This window comes from Mustela nivalis (genome assembly GCF_964662115.1).
Source record: "Mustela nivalis genome assembly, chromosome: X".
In the NCBI taxonomy this organism is placed as follows: domain Eukaryota; kingdom Metazoa; phylum Chordata; class Mammalia; order Carnivora; family Mustelidae; genus Mustela; species Mustela nivalis.
In genome coordinates, this window is record NC_139040.1 from 126795710 (window position 1) to 126813905 (window position 18196).

General features: G+C 51.5%; 1 protein-coding gene across 4 annotated transcripts in view; it reads right to left on the bottom strand.

Moving 5' to 3' along the window:
- Positions 1-4359: 4359 nt before the first annotated feature.
- Positions 4360-18196, bottom strand: part of WWC3 (WWC family member 3) — a 109881-nt gene continuing 96044 nt past the window's right edge. For all 4 annotated transcript variants that reach the window (XM_082717120.1, XM_082717119.1, XM_082717118.1 and 1 more), the window contains 6 exons: positions 17236-17401; positions 13346-13510; positions 10664-10756; positions 7941-8168; positions 7386-7513; positions 4360-5591 (listed from right to left, as the gene is read on the bottom strand). In XM_082717120.1, the coding sequence (XP_082573246.1) occupies positions 5525-5591; positions 7386-7513; positions 7941-8168; positions 10664-10756; positions 13346-13510; positions 17236-17401 (847 nt within the window). In that variant the 3' untranslated portion in view covers positions 4360-5524. The remainder of the gene's footprint in view (positions 5592-7385; positions 7514-7940; positions 8169-10663; positions 10757-13345; positions 13511-17235; positions 17402-18196) is intronic.

Below are 18196 nucleotides of genomic sequence, written 5' to 3' on the forward strand. Positions count from 1 at the left end.
TTGATGCTTGAATTCTCCCGCCTTTGGCTGTGGGGAACCTCTTCTGGTTGGCTCCTGGGCTCTTACTTGTGTGTCCCCAGCATCTTAGCTGACTTCCTTGCTAGCCCGCGTGACCTCATGAGTCTGACCTGAAAGTGGGCCTTTCTCCAAGGAGGGTTGGTACTCATTGCTACTGGCCTTATCATTGTTTTTAGGCCTTTTAGATAGATAGTACTTTCTTTTTTTCTTCCCCCAGGATAAAGGGATGACAGACTGTCATATAATTACTCATTTGCTTTATCCCATATCACACACACACACCACAGTTCCAGAATAACAGAACCAACGTGAGCGCCAATAATCGAAGGACTAGAGACCACCATTTTTCTCTCCATTCTTTTAGTTTCTGAGGTGTGTCTCGCTAGGAATACGTACTCAAGTGTAGGGTTTTTTAAAAAAAGATTTTATTTATTTGAGAGAGAGACAATGAGAACGAGCATGAGAGGGGGATGGTCAGAGGGAGAAGCAGACCCCCCGCTGAGCAGGGATCCTGATTCGGACCCGATCCTGGGACTCCAGGATCACGACCTGAGTGGAAGGCAGTTGCTCAACTAACTGAGCCACTCAGGGGCCCAAATGCAGGGTGTTTTAAAGTAACTTGGAATCTTTTCATTCTTGTGGCTATCATATTGCAATACATGCAAGTACTGTTTAATGTGTTTGTACGAATACAAATTCTTCCCCTCTCGGAAGAACAGCAGCACACCAAACGCACGTCTTCACCTGGCTTTTGGCACTTAAAGATCTATCTTTAATCACCTTTGCAAAGACTCATTTTTTCCAAATAAGATCATGGTCATGAGTTAAAGAGGGACCTCTCTTTCAGAGGGTCACCGTTCAACCCACTACCATCTGCCCTCTGGCTCCCCCAAAGTCACATCCATTCCGCATGTGAGATCCATCCACCGACCCCCACACCCCCCAGAGTGGCAGGGATAGGCCTCTCCGTTCCCATTGACCTAATTTATCCAATACCCCTTTGTGTTTCTGGTCTTCTGCTATTAAAAATAATTCAGCCATGAAAACCTTCTGCAGACATTTTTTTTTCTAGTTTTTCCCAGGGTTGCTGTGGGCTAGATCCCTAGAAGTGGGAGCTCTGGGTCAGAGGGTCAAGGCGTATGGGGTTTTGCTGGGTATGCCCACATTTCTCTCGCACGGGCTGCACCATATTGTGTTCCCACTAGCGCTGTGGGCACAGTTCCACTGCAAGGTCAGCAGCAAAACCTTGCCTCCTTGTGAATGTTTGCCACTTCCAGAGATGAGAAAGGATACCTCCGCAGAGTCTAAATATGTGCAAGGTGGCTTTCATCATAGAAGTTTTTGATATGCTCTAGTATCTATTAGGGCTGACCCTTTTCCCTTTTTCCAGCATTTTCTCGGCTATTCTTGATTATTTTCTTCCAAATGGACTTTATCCTCAACTTGTCTAGCCCAGGAGTGGAGGGAAATTATGGCATTGTTACCAGAATGCATTAAATTTACAAAGTAGAGAGAGCTGACATCTTTATGATGTTGAAGCCTCTCATCTGAGAATGTATTATATATTTACATTTGTTCTTTCAGGAATGCTTTGCAATTTTACTCATTTATATTTTAGACATTTCTTGAGAGGTTTTGGCCTATTTTGTTTTCTGCCTTTATCCACATAAAGACTGAAAACAAAGGTAAGTTCTATGCAGACAAGGCTATATACCTTTTTTACAGACTTCAGTGAAAAAGCTAGTGTTTCCCAATAAATAAAGTGTTGGCTTCAGGAGGTCAGTTTCACACACATATTTATGATGTTAAGGACGAACCTGTCAATCAATATTTTCTTGAGTGTTGTTTTTTAAGATTTTATTTATTTGCTAGAGTGCTCGAGAGGGAGACAGAGAGAGACAGAGAAGAAGAGAGCAGGGCCAGAGGGAGAAGGAGGAGCAGACTCCACCCTGAGCAGGGAGGCCACCGTCGGGCGCGATCCCAGGGCCCTGGGAACATGGCCTGAGCTGAAGGCAGACGCTTCACCGACTGAGCCACCCAGGCACCCTTCTTGAGTGTTTTCAACATGAATGGGTATTGTGCTTTTCAAATCCCTTTTCTCCATCTGCTAAAATGATCATATGATTTTCCTGAGCTTTAAAAATATTGACTGTATTAATGGATTTCCTAATAGAGAACTTTTGTAAAAAAAAAAAAAAAAAAACTCCATTTGGTCACAATACATATACATCCGTGGACTTTGGAGTTGGTCTGCTGGTGTTGCATTTATAAATTTTGCATTGCTTCACTAGATTTTTTTTTTTTCTTAAAGATTTTATTTATTTATTTGACAGAGGGAGATCACAAGCAGACGGAGAGGCAGGTAGAAAAAGAGAGAGAGAGAGAGAGAAAGGGGGAAGCAGGCTCCCCGCTGAGCAGAGAGCCCGATGCGGGACTCGATCCCAGGACCCTGAGATCATGACCTGAGCCCAAGGCAGCGGCTTAACCACTGAGCCACCCAGGCGCCCTGAAAAAGATTTATTTAGAGAGAGAAATCGAATGCGTGGGGGGTGGATGGGTTGAGGCTGGAGTGAGGGGTGGGGGGTGGCAGAGGGAGAGAGAGAATCCCAAGCAGACTCCACACTGAGCACAGAGCCCGACACGGGGCTCGACCTCAGGGCCCCGAGACCATGACCCTAGCTAAATCTGAGTCAGACGCTTAACTGACTGAGCCCCGAAAAAATGAGTATATTTTTATATATTTAAGCCCATGTCATTACATTTTTCTTTTAAAAAATCACACATTTCCATTCTGTTCTTAAGGCAGGTTAGTTTAATTTTATAGAAGGAATACTTTCAAATGGTACAAATGACACAATGAGGGAAGAGTGACAAAAACAGAGATGAATACTGAGTCTAACGTATTCCCAGGACAGGTCATTTCAGCAGTGACAAATCAGAGATGGCAGGACGTGAAGACCAAATCCCCTTCCTCTCGTCGCACCGTTTCTAAAGAATCCTGGTGGCGGACTTGGGATTGTCTCTGGGCCAGAAGTGCTGGTCAAACACGGCAGCTTTCTTATCCCAAGGCACGGTTATGGGCAAGTTCAAGCAGAAGATGGAAACAGCCCTTCCGACAACAGGACTTCACTTTCCCGATGTGTGTGAGTGTGGGGGGCAGTCTTCACTAGAAAGAAGCTGCAAAACCAGGTCAGGAGAGAGAAGCCAATCATGGGACCTCCTGTCCACCCGCCAGCTCGGCTGGCCTGTCGCTCACAGAGCCCGGCCGGAGCAGCGCGGAGCCCCCTGCCCTCCCCCTCCCCCATCTGTCTGGCTTTTCCCTCCCGCTCACTCTGGTCCCATTCAGGTGCAGAGGGAGACCCTGGCCCAGAGGCAGGAGAAGTTTGGTGGCAAATCCAAGCGCTCCTTGGACTGACACTGGAGTAGGGACTGTATTCGTCTCTAGGGGGGTGAAGCGCTTTTTAAACACACACACACACACACACACACACGGACGCACACGCACACACGCACACACACACCCACCCAACTAAACTCTGGGGTGTGTGGGGGGGAGTGCCCCAAACAGAAGCCTGGATCTACTGGGCAGTGAAGTTAACTGAAGCCCCCACGCTGAGGGCCTTCTGGAGCGACCGTTACTGGCAGGGGCAGGAGGAAAAGCTGCCTCGAGGCCCCATCCGAGCGCTCCGCGGCAGGTGCTGAGAAACAGCCGCCAGGCACCGCAGCCCGGGGACTCCTCTACAGCCCGGGAGCAGGGCCCCCGAGACACCCAAGTTGGTGGCGGACAGTTCTTCGTTGGAGTTCAAAGTGTCACGAGCTGGGGGCACAGGGAAGGCCTGTCATTGTCGCCACCTGCTTGCCAGTGCGGTTTGCTGGGGGGGGGGGGTGGCGGTGGCAGGTCTGGCAGGGACTGAGGTTCGGCGCGTCCCCATCCCCCGCCGCGGGCTCCGGACGCGGGGCAATCAGCCAACAAACGCAGCGCGCCTGGAGCAAGGGCCGTGCTGTGAAAGCACAGCGTCTCCAGTCCCCGCGCCAGTGACAGGCCCCACCGTCCGTCAGAGGTCTCACGTCCATGAACTGCTTCTACAAGATGCATTTTAGCAATGGAAAGAGGCGGGCAGGTTATGCAAGGGGCCAGTTACAGACTAACGAGGAGAGAGAGAGAGAGACCAAGTCAAGGGGCGAGTTTCCCAGGGATGGGGAGGAAGATGGAGAAGGAGAGCTCTGTGTTCTTTGCGGTTCGTGTGCGCCGCCTTGCTTGCGTGCCTGAGGCCTCGGGAAGGAGAGTACAGTTCTTATATAATGAATAGGCATTCGGCAAAACATTCAGATCATTTGACATTTTAGAAGAATATCGGTATATTTTTATTACATAAAAATTTTTTTTGCTCATGAACTACTTTCTAAGATTTCTTAAGAAATACTGGGCAGACTCCAGTATTGGGGGGGTGGGGGGCAGATTTTGATTTAAATCAAATACTCTCCTATAAGGGACTCCCTGGGCAAGCGTCGCTCCCCACATGTGCTCGCTGCGTGCCCAGACAAGCGCCTTCAAAGGCCGTCGCGTCTGTGTCATAGCACTCTGTCCACCCGCGGACTCACGGATTCTGCGAAAACGCGCGCTCCTAGCTCTCGTGCCGTCCCTTCCTGACAGAGCCGTAGTGCGGGAGCTCCACGCGGCCTCGTCGGTCATGAGCATCGGATGGGGCAGGCTCCCGGGGGGGGGCTGCCGGCGGTCTGCTGTGGGCGGGCGGTGCAGACGGCCACCCTGGACGGGCAGGCCGGAGGCCGGGCTGCGGGGGCCGGGAGTCTGCCCCAGACTCACAGCGAGCGCACAAACACGCAGACGACAGGAGAGGTGGCCGGTGCACCGTCTGCACAGGGGACAGCTTGACTCGCACGGCCCGTGGGCTGCCCGCAGGGCCGCAGCGCGTGCAACCGTGAGTGAAGGCAGAGAGCGGAGCGTGCGAGATGCACGGTAGGTACACGCGGGAAACGGATACAAGTGACTCAGCACAGAGTGTTTGCGGTTTGGGTGGCAGAAACAGAACCGGCCCCAAAGCTCCATTGTAACCGCATGACAAATACTGAAGCACAAAAGTTTAGTCTTTAAAATACATCTTAAAGTCAGTATTTTCCTTCAAGGAAAAAAAAGTATTATAAATAAATTACAATACAGTGAATTTGCCTGAACTCACTTTGTTTCTGTCTTCCAGCCTTTAAGTCAAATAAAACAGCGTAAAAACTGTACATTCTTAACACGACAGCTGTTCTTTTACAAAATAACCTGTTTTCAGAGATGTCAGTTTCACAACAAGGAAAAACCAAGCCCTGTTGTCGTCACTATTATAAAATATATACGTATAGATATATGTGTGTGTTTTTTTTTACAAAGTGTGTATATTAATAGCTTTGCACAAATATTTTAAGGACAAATTCAGCTAGTCTAAGGACGTCATGAAAATAAAACAGGCGGATAAATACTTCATGTGTACAAAGCACTATGTCAAACGTCGTCCGCAGGCAGAGGAGGCACATTAATCCTTGGTCTTGTAAAAAATGCTATCTTCTCCCTGAGATTGGAAAGAATTACAGGTTAGGAGTGGATGCAAATGCAACAAAAGCTCTCAGATCGATGACAGCTTTTCTCACTCATACAAGAAAACTGAACTTCTGTTCCATAACACATCTGTCTCTATACAGATTCTCTAAATTTTATTTTATTTTATTTTATTTTATTTTTAAAGGTTTTATTTATTTGACAGGCAGAGATCTCAAGTAGGCACAGCAGCAGGCAGAGAGAGGCGGGGAAGCAGGCTCCCCACTGACTGGAAAGCCCGATGCAGGGCTCGATCCCAGAACCCTGAGATCATGACCCGGGCTGAAGGCAGAGGCTTTAACCCACGGAGCCACCCAGGCACCCGATTCTCTACATTTTATTTATTTTTTTTTTTTTTAATTTTTTTTTTTTTTTGTAAGATTTTTATTTATTTATTTGAAAGACGGAGATCACAAGTAGGCAGAGAGGCAGGCAGAGAGAGAGAGAGAGGGAAGCAGGCTTCCTGCGGAGCAGGGAGCCCGATGCGGGGCTCGATCCCAGGACCCTGAGATCATGACCCGAGCCAAAGGCAGCAGCCCAAACCACTGAGCCACCCAGGCGCCCCTCTCTACATTTTAATACAAGGTATGAAGCCTCACATTATCCCAAGTCAGAGCGGCCAAGCACAAAGGATCACAGAGTAGGAACCCCCCTTACACTGAGCATACAGAACCGGCAAAGCCTGCGGGGTCAGGGGCTGTGGGGCGGGGGAGGAGACGGGGAGGGGCTGCTTCATGGGGACGGGGTTTCCTTCTGGGGTGAAGGAAATGTTCTGGAACTGGACAGAGGGGACAGGTGCGCATCGCTGTGACTGCACTAAATGGCATGGAGCCGCTCACTTTAAAATGCTGACTTGTACGCTATGTGACTTTTGCCTCGATTTTTTCAAAAGACACAAAAGAATATAGATGTCACCGTAACTCTCTTCATACGAGAAACAAAAACAGGGAAAACTACCATACATTGTTCAAATTTAAGACATTATTGTCTTATAATCACTATTGGTTATTCTGGTGTGGAAATCAGGGGGGTGGTGGAGAATAATGTTCGATTCTTGCCACGTGGGGTTGTGACATCTTACCATTGTTTTATACACACAAAATGCATGCTTTTCTAAATGTCTGTTACGCTTCTGTTAAAGTTAAGTAAAAAGGCAAAGCTGATATGTGTGCATATAAATATATGTGTGTAAAACCACTGTGCTGTTCACAATAACAAATATTTGGAAAGAAGGTTACAAAATAAAGTAGTTATGGGGTGCCTGGGTGGCTCAGTGGGTTAAAGCCTCTGCCTTCAGCTCAGATCATGATCCCAGGGTCCTGGGATCGAGCCCTGCATCAGGCTCTCTGCTCAGCAGGGAGCCTGCTTCCCCCTCTCTCTCTGCCTACTTGTGATCTCTGTCTGTTAAATAAATAAATTAAATTAAAAAAAAAAAAAAAACGAAAATAGAGTAGTTAGACAAATTACATCTTAGGTGAAACATTACAGCCAAAAAAGAGGACAAATTATGTGGCAATGCAGGATATTTTTATTTACGAAAAAAAAAAAAGCTAAATGCACACTTGAACGCATGACGATGGTGGGCAGCATGAACAAAACTATTATCGAGACAAAAGGATCAAAAGGCAAAATGCTAATAGCAGTGGGGACTTCGCTTTTATTCTTAACTGCCTGTGGGGTTTATTTTTTAATATTTACGTTACTTTTTATAATGACAATGGCAGGACAGTAAGAAGCAAGCAAGAAGGCGGGTCGCGGCCCTCCCTACCTGAAGGTCTGCACCTGGATGGGCTCCTGGTGGTTCTGGCCCCGCAGCTGGCACACCCCTCTGGAGGCCTTCTTCAGCATCTTCTCAGCTGCCTGTTCTTGATGGAAGTCAAGTTTGGTCTGTCTTGTCTGGAACGGCAACATTGGATGAACGAGATATTTTTACTTCTAGTTTGGAGGAAGAAGGAATAAAGCCACTCCCGGCTCCGGGCTCCCAGAGGGGAGAAAGGGTGCCCCATCCACACACAGCCCGGCAACAGCGGATCTTCACAGGCGCTCCCGGGGTCCCTGGGGTCGTGCCTGGCAGACGGACCCAGACCATCCCACTACCAAGCAGAGGGTGGCGATGCCGGCAGGAGGGCCTGGGGACCCTGCCCTCCAGCAGCCCCCACCCGAGGGAACACCGGCTGCCTGGCCCACACAGGGAGAAACCCAGTCCCTTCCGAGGAGCCCTGGGAGGGTTCAAAGCACAGCTTCGTCATCATGACCAGGCAGGCCCCGGATGCCCGAGGGACTCCGTAGCGGGCCTCGCCAGGCGGGGGCCCGGGCCTCTTACCTGCCTCTCGGCTTCCTTCAGCAGGCTCCGGAACCGCTCGTCCCGCAGCACCCAGTGTGGGAGGTCGGTCTGGCCTCGGAGCTGCGCGTCTTCCAACCGCTGCCTCAGTTCCCGCAGGGTGCAGATCTCCTCGTTCAGCTGCCTCTGGCGCGTTCTGGAAGCCTGGAGATCCAGCTCCAGGTCCAGGGAGGTGCGGGCCATGAGCTCGGCCAGGGAGGACCTGCAGGGCTGCGGGGACGACCGCTGTGAGCACACGCGCTGGGGGGGGGGGGGTGCGGCGGAACCAGCAACCTCAGCCCGTGGTAAGGTCCTTCCATGATGGGTGGGGACAGTGTTTCTCCCTGACGTCGTAGCCGATGTCAGACAAACAGAGATTTGGGCGAGATTAACTTAAGTCTCTAGTGCAGTATCAAGTTAGTGATGCCAACGGTCTGCTTTAATGGTGACCTGTGCATTTGCAAAAGTGTGAAGAAAGAGACCCTCTCATACGGAGCTGGTGGGGTCCAAAATGGGTATGATTTCAGGGGTGCCTGGGTGGCTCAGTGAGTTAAGCCTCTGCCTTTGGCTCAGGTCATGATCTCAGGGTCCTGGATCGGGCTCTCTGCTCAGCAGGGAGTCTGCTTCCCTTCCTCTCTCTCTGCCTGCCTCTCTGCCTACTTGTGATCTCTGTCTGTCAAATAAATACATAAAAATAAAAATAAAAATAAATTTTAAAAATGGGTATGATTTTAAAAAGAAATAAGTAATAAAAAATGGGTACAGGGCGCCTGGGTGGTTCAGTTGGTTAAGTGGCTGCCTTCGGCTCAGGTCATGATCCCGGAGTCCCAGGATCAAGTCCCACATCGGGCTCCCAGCTCCACGGGCATGGAGGTCCCTCAGATCTTCTTCCTTCTCATGCTCTCTCTCACTGTCTCTCTCTCAAATAAATAAATAAAATCTTAAAAAAATGGGTACAATCTTTCTGAGGTTCTACTTGCCAATACACATCAAGCGACAAAATGTACATTTTCTTTGGTTCTGAAATTTCATTTTGATTTGCATTTGAAAGGCACAAGTCATAACGCACAGAAGGGATCCAATTAAAGTTTAGGATAGAGAAAACCTAAATACGTAACAAGAGGAAACAGATTAAGTAAATTATAAGGCCAGCAGAAAATACAGCCACACTGTAAAAAGTCAAAAAAATATACTGGAAAATCTTAACTGATCCATGGTATAAAGGGGGAAAAGCCTGTCATAAATCATCTGGGTGCCTTTGTTTACAAGATTATACATACGAACATGCAAGCTATCAAACCTTTCCTTCCCATATAAGCCTCAAGTAAGCAAACCTGCCATGTTTAAGAAAAGTCCTAAGATGAGAGAAGAATTTTGTGTGTGCTGCTGAGAACAGTACTTCCCACCCAATGGGAAATGACCCCAGGAAAGGCAGTTAACCCACACCAGCGCTGTTCAGTGGGCTGGATAGCTGTAGGCTTTTTACATGCACGTAACACTATTCCGCACACATACAGAATTGGAACGCAAACTCATGATCTGACTTAAGAAACCAAGTTTACTTAAAAAGCCCTGCTCAGGGGGTGCCTGGGTGGCTCAGTGCGTTGAAGCCTCTGCCTTCGGCTCAGCTCATAATCCCAGGGTCCTGGGATCGAGCCCCACATTGGCTCTCTGCTCAGCAGGGAGACTGCTTCCTCCTCTCTCTCTGCCTACTCTCTCTGCCAAATAAATAAAATCTTTAAAAAAAAAAAAAAAAAGCCCTGCTCAGTTCCTAGTTAGAGCTCAGCGGTTCTCAAGCAGGGGTGACTTGGCCCGCCAGGGGGCGCTGGGCAGCCTCGGGAGACAAGTTTGGTTGTCACCAGTGGGGGTGGGGAGCACAGGGCAGCCCCCACAACCATGACCCAGTCCGAAGTGTCAACAGCGCTGCTGCTGAGAAACACTTTTGTGGCTGAATTGTCTTTTCTTCTCGTTCCCAGTCGGCAGCTGCTCTAAATATAGGCACCACAAGGAAATCTGGATTTATTATTTCTTTGAAAGAATCTTAGCCTAAAAAAGACAAGGAACTGCTTGCTTACAAACAAAAAGCAACAAAACTGTAAACTGACGCCTTGGGGAGAAAACACTCGGTGGGTAAAGGAAATGGAAACAACAGGACAGGCCCACGGAGAAGGCCGCCCTATGCTGAAAAACGAATTTCTCAACTATACGTACCCCCTTGTTGGAAAAGAATAAAGGGTCTTTTTTTTTAAATATTTTATTTATTTGACAGAAAGAGATCACAAGTAGGCAGAGAAGCAGGCAGAGAGAGAGAGGAGAAAGCAGGCTCCCTGCTGAGCAGAAAGCCCGATGCAGAGCTCGATCCCAGGACCCTGGGATCATGACCCGAGCCAAAGGCAGAGGCTTTAACCCACTGAGCCACCCAGGCACCCCGAAAAGAGGGTCTTTCATATAGATTGGTTGGCTGTTAGTTTATTATATTTAAAGATGTAAAGATCATGAATTATCTAAGATCATGATGTTATCCTAGGAAATTAAGAAATATTGGTAACATTTTGGACATTATATAGGCTCCTGAAAATCATACCTCTCGGTAAACAAGAAAATAAATGCCTTTTTACAAAATATATTCCCTTTAAATTAATGTTACGTAAACTCTTACCGTCTAAGTTCTGTAATACAACTCCCAGGGTAAGGACAGGTTCCATACGGGTTTACATGGCACGTACCTGCTTATAGCGAAGGGTCCGTCTTTCCAAGGTATTTCGGACAAACGGGGACTTCCGGGGCAGCGTTGAACTGTCGCTGTCACTACGGTAAAGCTGTGCCAAAAAGAATGATGTTTAGAAACACTTTCTCAGAAATGCACTATTCATGCTCTCTGTGTATCCAAACTGTGTGATTCCCCGTCGCCTCACGGGGGGGGGGGGGGCACGAATGCACTGATAAGGTGGGCACTTGAACCCAGCCTTCTGGGCTCAGCGAGGACGAAATCTACTTCAAGTACCAAGAAAGATCAAAGACAAACCTGAACAAACCAAGTAAGCAAACTGACCCCCCACCGTCCCTCACATGACATGTCACCCGAACCGTGGGAAGCTTCCAGGGGGGTGGCATCAACAAGCCTCCTGCCCCGCCAGCACCGGCAGGGACTCTCTGGGCCCTGCAGCCCTCACCGAGCCAGAAGTGGCCTCGGCGCCTCTCACTTGCTCTCAGTCCTTCTAGCTTGCTCTATTCCTGGCTTTGCCAAGAGCTGGGGAAAAAAGGACTTTCCAAAAAGAGACCCGTTGCTGGTAGTAAGACAAGCCAACACTACTAACAGCCACTCTGCCCATCAAGAGAAAAGGTCTGCTTTTAAAGAGAACAAGAAATAACACCTTCTTCACGGGAGCCAAGACAGCCGGTGGCGGGTTCCTGCTTCGGGGTCAGTGTGCATCTGTGTGAAAGCCACGGCTCCTGGCTCCGTGGCTGCTCTCCCACGCCAGCTAAGCCCAGAGACCCAGGGAAGGCCGTGGCGTGGCAGCGTCCGTGCCCCCTCACTCGATCGCGAGCAACAGAGAAAAACGACGAAGCCTCTAAAAGCAGCAACTGCAAATGCTTGTACGCAGGGCATGGAAGCCAGCACAGGAGCTGGACACCCTCCTCTGGGGCAGGTCTCCTGCTCCGCCACACAGCAGACCCCGGCCTGCTCTGTGCTGGCTCGGCAACAGCCTACGGTGAGGAAGGGGCCCGAAGGCAGCCCTGGGTCTAGAGCCTCCAGGCAGGCGTCTGGTTGAGCCCAAGCCTCCACGGAGCTACAGCCTGATGGGGCCAGAGTGCCTGAGCCTGACTCGTGGGACCCTGGGCAGCCACGCCGGGACACCTTGGGACACCTTGCTTCTGCGGGGATAAGCGAGGCAAGTCCTGCAAATGGCCCCGGGGCAGCTTGGGCCACCTGGCCCTGCCCCCTGCTGTTCTCCCCGCCCCGCCCCACTATGCCTCAAGGTAAAGGATTAACTTTGCTCCAAGAAGGGTCTGGTCCTTGCCCAGCTCCTGGGAAGTGACTGATAACCCCCTGGAATGTCCTGAGTGTCTCTGTTTATCTGAGGACCTCGGGCCAGGCCAGTCTCTGCCAACAATGTGATTTATAGTGGGGGCCTTAGGCCATCAGCTTGACCTGTGGAGGGGCTGGAGACGAAGGTCAGGAATGCAGGCCATCAGCACTGTGACCCCCTCCCACAAAACCCGGCTGGCAACACTCCATGCGGGCGGCCTCTCCCAGCAGGGACGGGTGACCGGAGCCGTCCGCACAATCCCGCTCGAAGAGACCCAGAAGCTTGCGCCAGGTCTCCCTGAGCGCTGCCCGATGTGTCTCTTCCCTCTGCTGACCTTGGTCTAGATCCTGTCACCGTAATAAACCACAACTGTGAACATAGCCGCTTGGCTGAGTTCTGTGGGTCCTAGTAAGTTACGGAAACTGAGTGTGGGCGACGGGACCCCGGAACCACATTCCCGGTGTCTCATCTCCCACACATGCCCGAGCTCGCTTCTCTCGCGGGACTGAGACGCGGCCGGCTCCCCAGCAGTCCCGGTCAAGGGAAGGTGTTTTGCTTCAACAACCCCAGTTCAGAGGTGGGAAGGGTCGAAGTTCTCCTTGATCCAAACAGCCCCATCAGGCCACTGGGTCGTGACCACTTATCCTTCAACTTCCCTTCTCTTTCCTAATCCGTCCTGTCACTGTCACACCACCACTGCCAGCCAAGCTCCAACATGTGGTCCTATCTTCAAGGACCATAGTGCAGTTCTCAACATCAGAAGCACCAGGGGTCCTCCCCAAGCCGCACCAAGAACCACCATGAATCCTGGGGGTGGGACCTGGGCACCAGCATTCTGGGAGGCCCCACCTCCACCCTCAATGGCACCGACATGACTTCACTGCAGGGCACAGCCTTGGCTGAGAACCACCGTTGTCTCCTGCCGTCCCCTCAAGCAGAGAATTTACGTGCTGGGGGTTCTGAACCCGGCCTCCGAGTCCTGAGACTTCAGTGCTGCTGTCCGCCCTGGGACCGGGCTGAGCGACACTTCAGGACTCCTGACCACTCAGTGGCCTGATTTCCCAACCTCAACCCAATTCAGGATACGCCCTGTTCCGACCCGTTACCCCGCAGGCCACTGTGGAAACGATTCTCCGGGCTTCCCGACCATGAGACAGTGCACACACGAAATGAAAATCCGGGGAGAAATGTATGAGAATCTTGAGGACATCCAGAGGGCAACAGGCACAGGAAAGGGGCGAGAAGGAGCGGCCACGCGGATCCCACGGCTCCCGTGTGCCGCACTGGTCGCCGGCACTTGGGGGAACACACAGGTCTTTCAGGATGAACAGTAAAAACGAGACATCTCAGACAAGTGGCAAAGGAATTTCAACTTACTCTGCAAACGTACTGGCTTCGCGCTCCAGGGGAGAAGGTCTGCGACCGCACGATTGTGCTACTCCGAACGAAAGGCGACCCTCGGGCCCTGCGGCCGGGCCTCTCCTTCGGGAGACTCGCCACTTCGTCCGGGAAGACGTCTTCCGTGTTGGTTTCTTTATCGACCTAGAGAGTGGTTCGTTATTCCCATGACTTGTTTAAGGACATGAGTGATAAGCCTCGCACGAATGGCCCTGGCCTTCTCCACTTAGAGATTTGTTTTGTGTTTTTAAAGATTATTTACTTATTATTTTTACAGAGAGAGACAGCGAGAGAGGGAACACAAGCAGGGGGAGTGGGAGAGGGAGAAGCAGGCTTCCCACCGAGCAGAGAGCCGGATGTGGGACTCGATCCCGGGACTCTGGGATCATGGCCTGAGCCGAAGGCAGACGCTTCACTGACTGAGCCCCCCAGGTGCCCCGTGCAGATGCATGCTTTGACCACTTGTCACCAGCCTTCCATTTGGGTCACCATCATCTCGTGCCTAACTGGCACCCCAAGCTTCTGACCGGTCTCCCTGGTTCCACAACTCCTTCCCCGTTCCAGTCTCCACTCAGCCCAGCAAAGAGGGAGAGCCTGGTAAAGCTGGTTAGAGGCGGCAGCTCCACTCCCAGACGTTCACAGAGAGAGCGGAACACCGGTGTTCGAACACTTGCACGCAAACAATCACCGCGGCGTTATTCACGTAGCCAAAAGGTAAAAACAGCCCGAGTGTCCGTGCATGGATGGACGGATGACCAAAGAGCCGAACACCCATCAAGGAAATACTACTCAGTCACGGAACAGAGGGAAGGTCCCAGAACAGGCAAATTCCTAGGCAGAAAGCAGACCGGGGGTTGCCAGGGGCTGGGGGAGACGGCTGGCGAGCGACCGTCTCACAGGTACGAGGCTTTTCGTCGGGATGATGGAAAGCTTTTGGAACTGGCCAGAGCAGTGGCTGCCCACGTTGTGAACATGCTAAATGCCTCTGAACTGTTCACTGTGAATAAGTTCCCTTCATCTTCTGTACATTTCATGCCAATTTTAGAAAAAGAAAAATCATGGGGCGCCTGGGTGGCTCAGTCGGTTAAACAGCCAACTCTTGATTTCAGCTCAGGTCATGGTCTCAGGGTCATGAGATCCAGCCCTGGGCCGGGTTCTGCGCTCAGTGTGGAGTCTGCTTGGGAGTCTCTCTCCCTCTGCCCCCACCCGCTCCCCACCCCCTCACATGCACACTCTCTCAAATTTAAAAAGAAAAAAAAGAAAGAAAGAAAGAAGAAAAAATCCACAGAAAACCTTAAGTCAGATCATGTCAACCTTGTGCTTCGAACCACCCATCACGTTCCCGATCATCTCAGAGCAAAGGGAGAGTCCGGAGTGGGCCCTGCATGATCTGGTCCTTTTGCCTCCCTCTGTGCTCGGCTCTGACGACCGCCCTGCCCCCCTGCCCCACACTGGTCTCACTGCTCTCCTGTCATCAGCCCCCTGAAGCCCCCCACTGAGGGCCTGCACTCGCAGCTCCCTGCACCCGAGTGCTCTTCCCAGCCCCCCACAAGGCTCTGGGGTCTCCTGCCTTGAGGCTTCTGTTCAAAAACTGCATTCTCCGTGAGGCTTCCACGACCTTTCATCCTTTTTTATTGTACGAAACATGTAAAATACAGCTTAACCGGTTTTCAGTGTACAGTTCAGTAGTGTTAAATATATTCATGTGCTTGGGAAACAGAACTCTAGAAATTCTTCATCTTCCCAAACAGCCTCTGTCCCCATTAAACAACTCCCCATCCTCCTGTCCCCTAGAGACCACCTTTGTACTTCCTGTCCACATGAACCTGTAAGTGGAATCGTACTGTATCCTCCCTTCCGTGGCTGGCTCATTTCCCTGAGCACAGTGTCTTTAAGGTCTGCCTGTGTTGTAGAATCTAAGAGGATTTCTTTCTTTTTGAAGACTGTATGATACTCCGCTGCTTGGACAGACCACCTTTTCCTTATCCATTCATCTGACGATGGATACTGGGCTCCTTCTATCTCTAGGAACAAGGGTGTGCAAACATCTCTTGGAGACCCTGAGGTCAACTTTTTTGGATATATATCCCGAAGTAGGATTACTGGATCATACGGCAGTTCTAAGTTTTGGAGGAACCTCCATACTTTTATCCATACAGGCCGCACCATTTCACAATCCTGATCTAAAATATAAATGCAGGGGCGCCTAGGTGGCTCTGTGGGTTAAGCCTCTGTCTTCGGCTCAGGTCATGATCTCACGGTCCTGGGATGGAGCCCGGCATCGGGCTCTCTGCTCAGCAGGGAGTCTCTTCCCTGTCTCCCTCTACCTACCTCCCTGCCTGCTTATGATCTCTATCAAATAAATAAATAAAATCTTTTTAAAAATAAATAGATAAAATATAAATGCAAATCTGTATGTATGTGTGTGTGTGTGTATATATATATATATATATATATATTTTTTTTTTTTTTTACAGAGAGACAGAGACAGCAAGAGGGGGAACACACACAGAAGGAGGAGTGGGAGAGGGAGAAGCAGACTCACCACCAAGCAGAGAGCCCGATGCGGGGCTCAATCTCAGGACCCTGCGATCATGACCTGAGCTGAAGGCAGACACTTAATGACTGAGCCACCCAGGCGCCCCGCAAATCTCTATCTCTAAATGTAAACCCCTTCGGAAATAGGAAATCTTTCTAAAAACGCAAACCGCACTTGCCTGCCACCCCGTCCCCCAGCAGCCCTCGTCGCAAGCCCGGCTGTGTCTGCTGAGTGATGGCGCTGCCACCCACCCCCAACCAGGGCAGGATTTCCCATTCATTTTCTTCATGGCCAAGAACGAACAGCCAGGGAGTTCCGGTGAAGGCCGTATGCGTATTTGTTCCATTACTCAAGCAGTTTGTAGGTTTGAAGTATTTCAAAATCGGGGCTGGGCGGCGGGGCTGACGACCGCACACCAAACGCACCGCCCACAGCCTCCTCCCCCGTTCGAGCCCGCACTTTAAAGGGTCTTAAAACGCTGACCCCCAGCAACCACTGGGAGACCGGGCCACAGAACCGCTCGTGTAGAGCGGCCGCACGTGTGCGGTTGGGAAGCGGACACCATGTCTCTCGGGACTTGTGCTTTGGGGTAACAGTGGGGAGCACGATGATGAAACGGTTCGAGGAGTTGAAGGGTTGGGAGAAAACTGTCCCCAGAGCATGGAGGTAGTGTCTCCCAACCTCACAGGCTTCCTTAGACATCTGTCATGGCAAACGTGAAAGACCTCCTCACTGAAAACATGGCCCTGGGCACAGCTAAGATCGGGTGAACAGAAGGGGCGACGGGCCAAGGGCCACTTCACAGTGCCTAACGTCGCAAGGGGAGCAAAGAGAGGAGACGAGCCCAAGCGATGACACATGAGACCTCCTGAGCCGTGTGCGGCGCTGAAGACGGGAGCGGGTCACCGCCGGGCGACACGGAGCCCCGACCTGCCCTTTCTAGCTGAAGCTGTTCTTTCTTTTCAACTCAGAGTCGGGGACGTTTCTGCGGTACCTGCTGTGCCCATTTTAAGCCATCTACAGATTTAGGCCCTTCTCTTCTCTCCCTCGGCTCTCCGAGAAATGCCCCTGGGCTACAGCCCTCTGATCCAACAGCCACGGCGCCCCCACAGCCACTGTCACAGGGAGAGTCTGCAGGTAAGCCGTGGCGTTCTGCTCGTTCTGCTCTCAGGTCGGAGCCGGTCAGCTTCATCTGGTCCCTCTCCTCCACCCATCCCCTCCCGTTTCGTGGGGGTGGGGGGCACACACGCCCTCCTTCCAGGGCTGTGCCCGGGGCTGGGCGGCAGACCATCGGGGGGGCCCCAAAAGGTCCCTGAGCCTTTCCACTCACCTTCAGAGGTGGGGGCTGAAGTTTCTCGGGGCTGAAAGGGTCGGCCTGGCCAGCAAATGCATGTCCGTGGAGGGGGTCGCCGCCCACGCAGCAGGGCTCCGGGTGCGGGGGGCTGGTCTGGGCACAGCTGCTGCAGCCGCTGTCCACCGAGTCGGCCTGCCAGCTCCTGCAGACAGACGTTGCCGAAGCCCCTAGCGTGTGGGTCAAGGTGGCCTTCTGCCCCTTCCTCTTTTCTTCCCCAACTACCTCCGGCCGCCCTGCCCTCTGTCCTTTGTCAGGGATTCTCCTGTGAATTTTACTAGTGTGGGGTGAGTGGAACCGATGGTAACAGCTCGCCAGGACTTCCTGTTTTGCATTTTGTGGATCTTCCCCTTCCTCCCCATCCCATACATAAAACATTCTGTGTAACCACCGTTGAATTTGGTAAAAACCTCTCGCCAGGACGGACGTGTCACAAAAACAAAAGATACTACTTCTTACAAAACTGGGGAAACAGCACATCACGGGACCAGGTACCCTGCCGCAGACGCACCCAGCGAGACCTACGCGCTGTCGGTGGTCGCACACAGGCACTCTTCTCATCAGGTCAAAGGGCCTGTTCTCTAGGGGCTACGACGTGAGGAGGCCTTTCAGTAAGAGGGCCTGTGCGTCTCTAGCACCCAAGGCCAGCACCCTGAGCCCCCGCTCCCAGCCTCCCCCACCCCCGCCCGGCATCCAGCCAGCCGCTGAGTACCACACTCTAGCCCTCGGCCGTGCACTTCCCTCCCTGCAGTGAATTCAGGCAAAGCCCTTCAGAAGCAGCAGGAAGCTTTGGAAACGGGACGCTCTTCATGGAAAATGTGGAAGTAAAGCAGTACCAAGGTGCTTCCAGAAGGGATCGGACAGAAGTCCATTCCCTCGCGGCACTGGCCCGTCTACTGTGGCCCGTCTACTGTGGCCCGTCTACTGTGGGGCGCCCCCA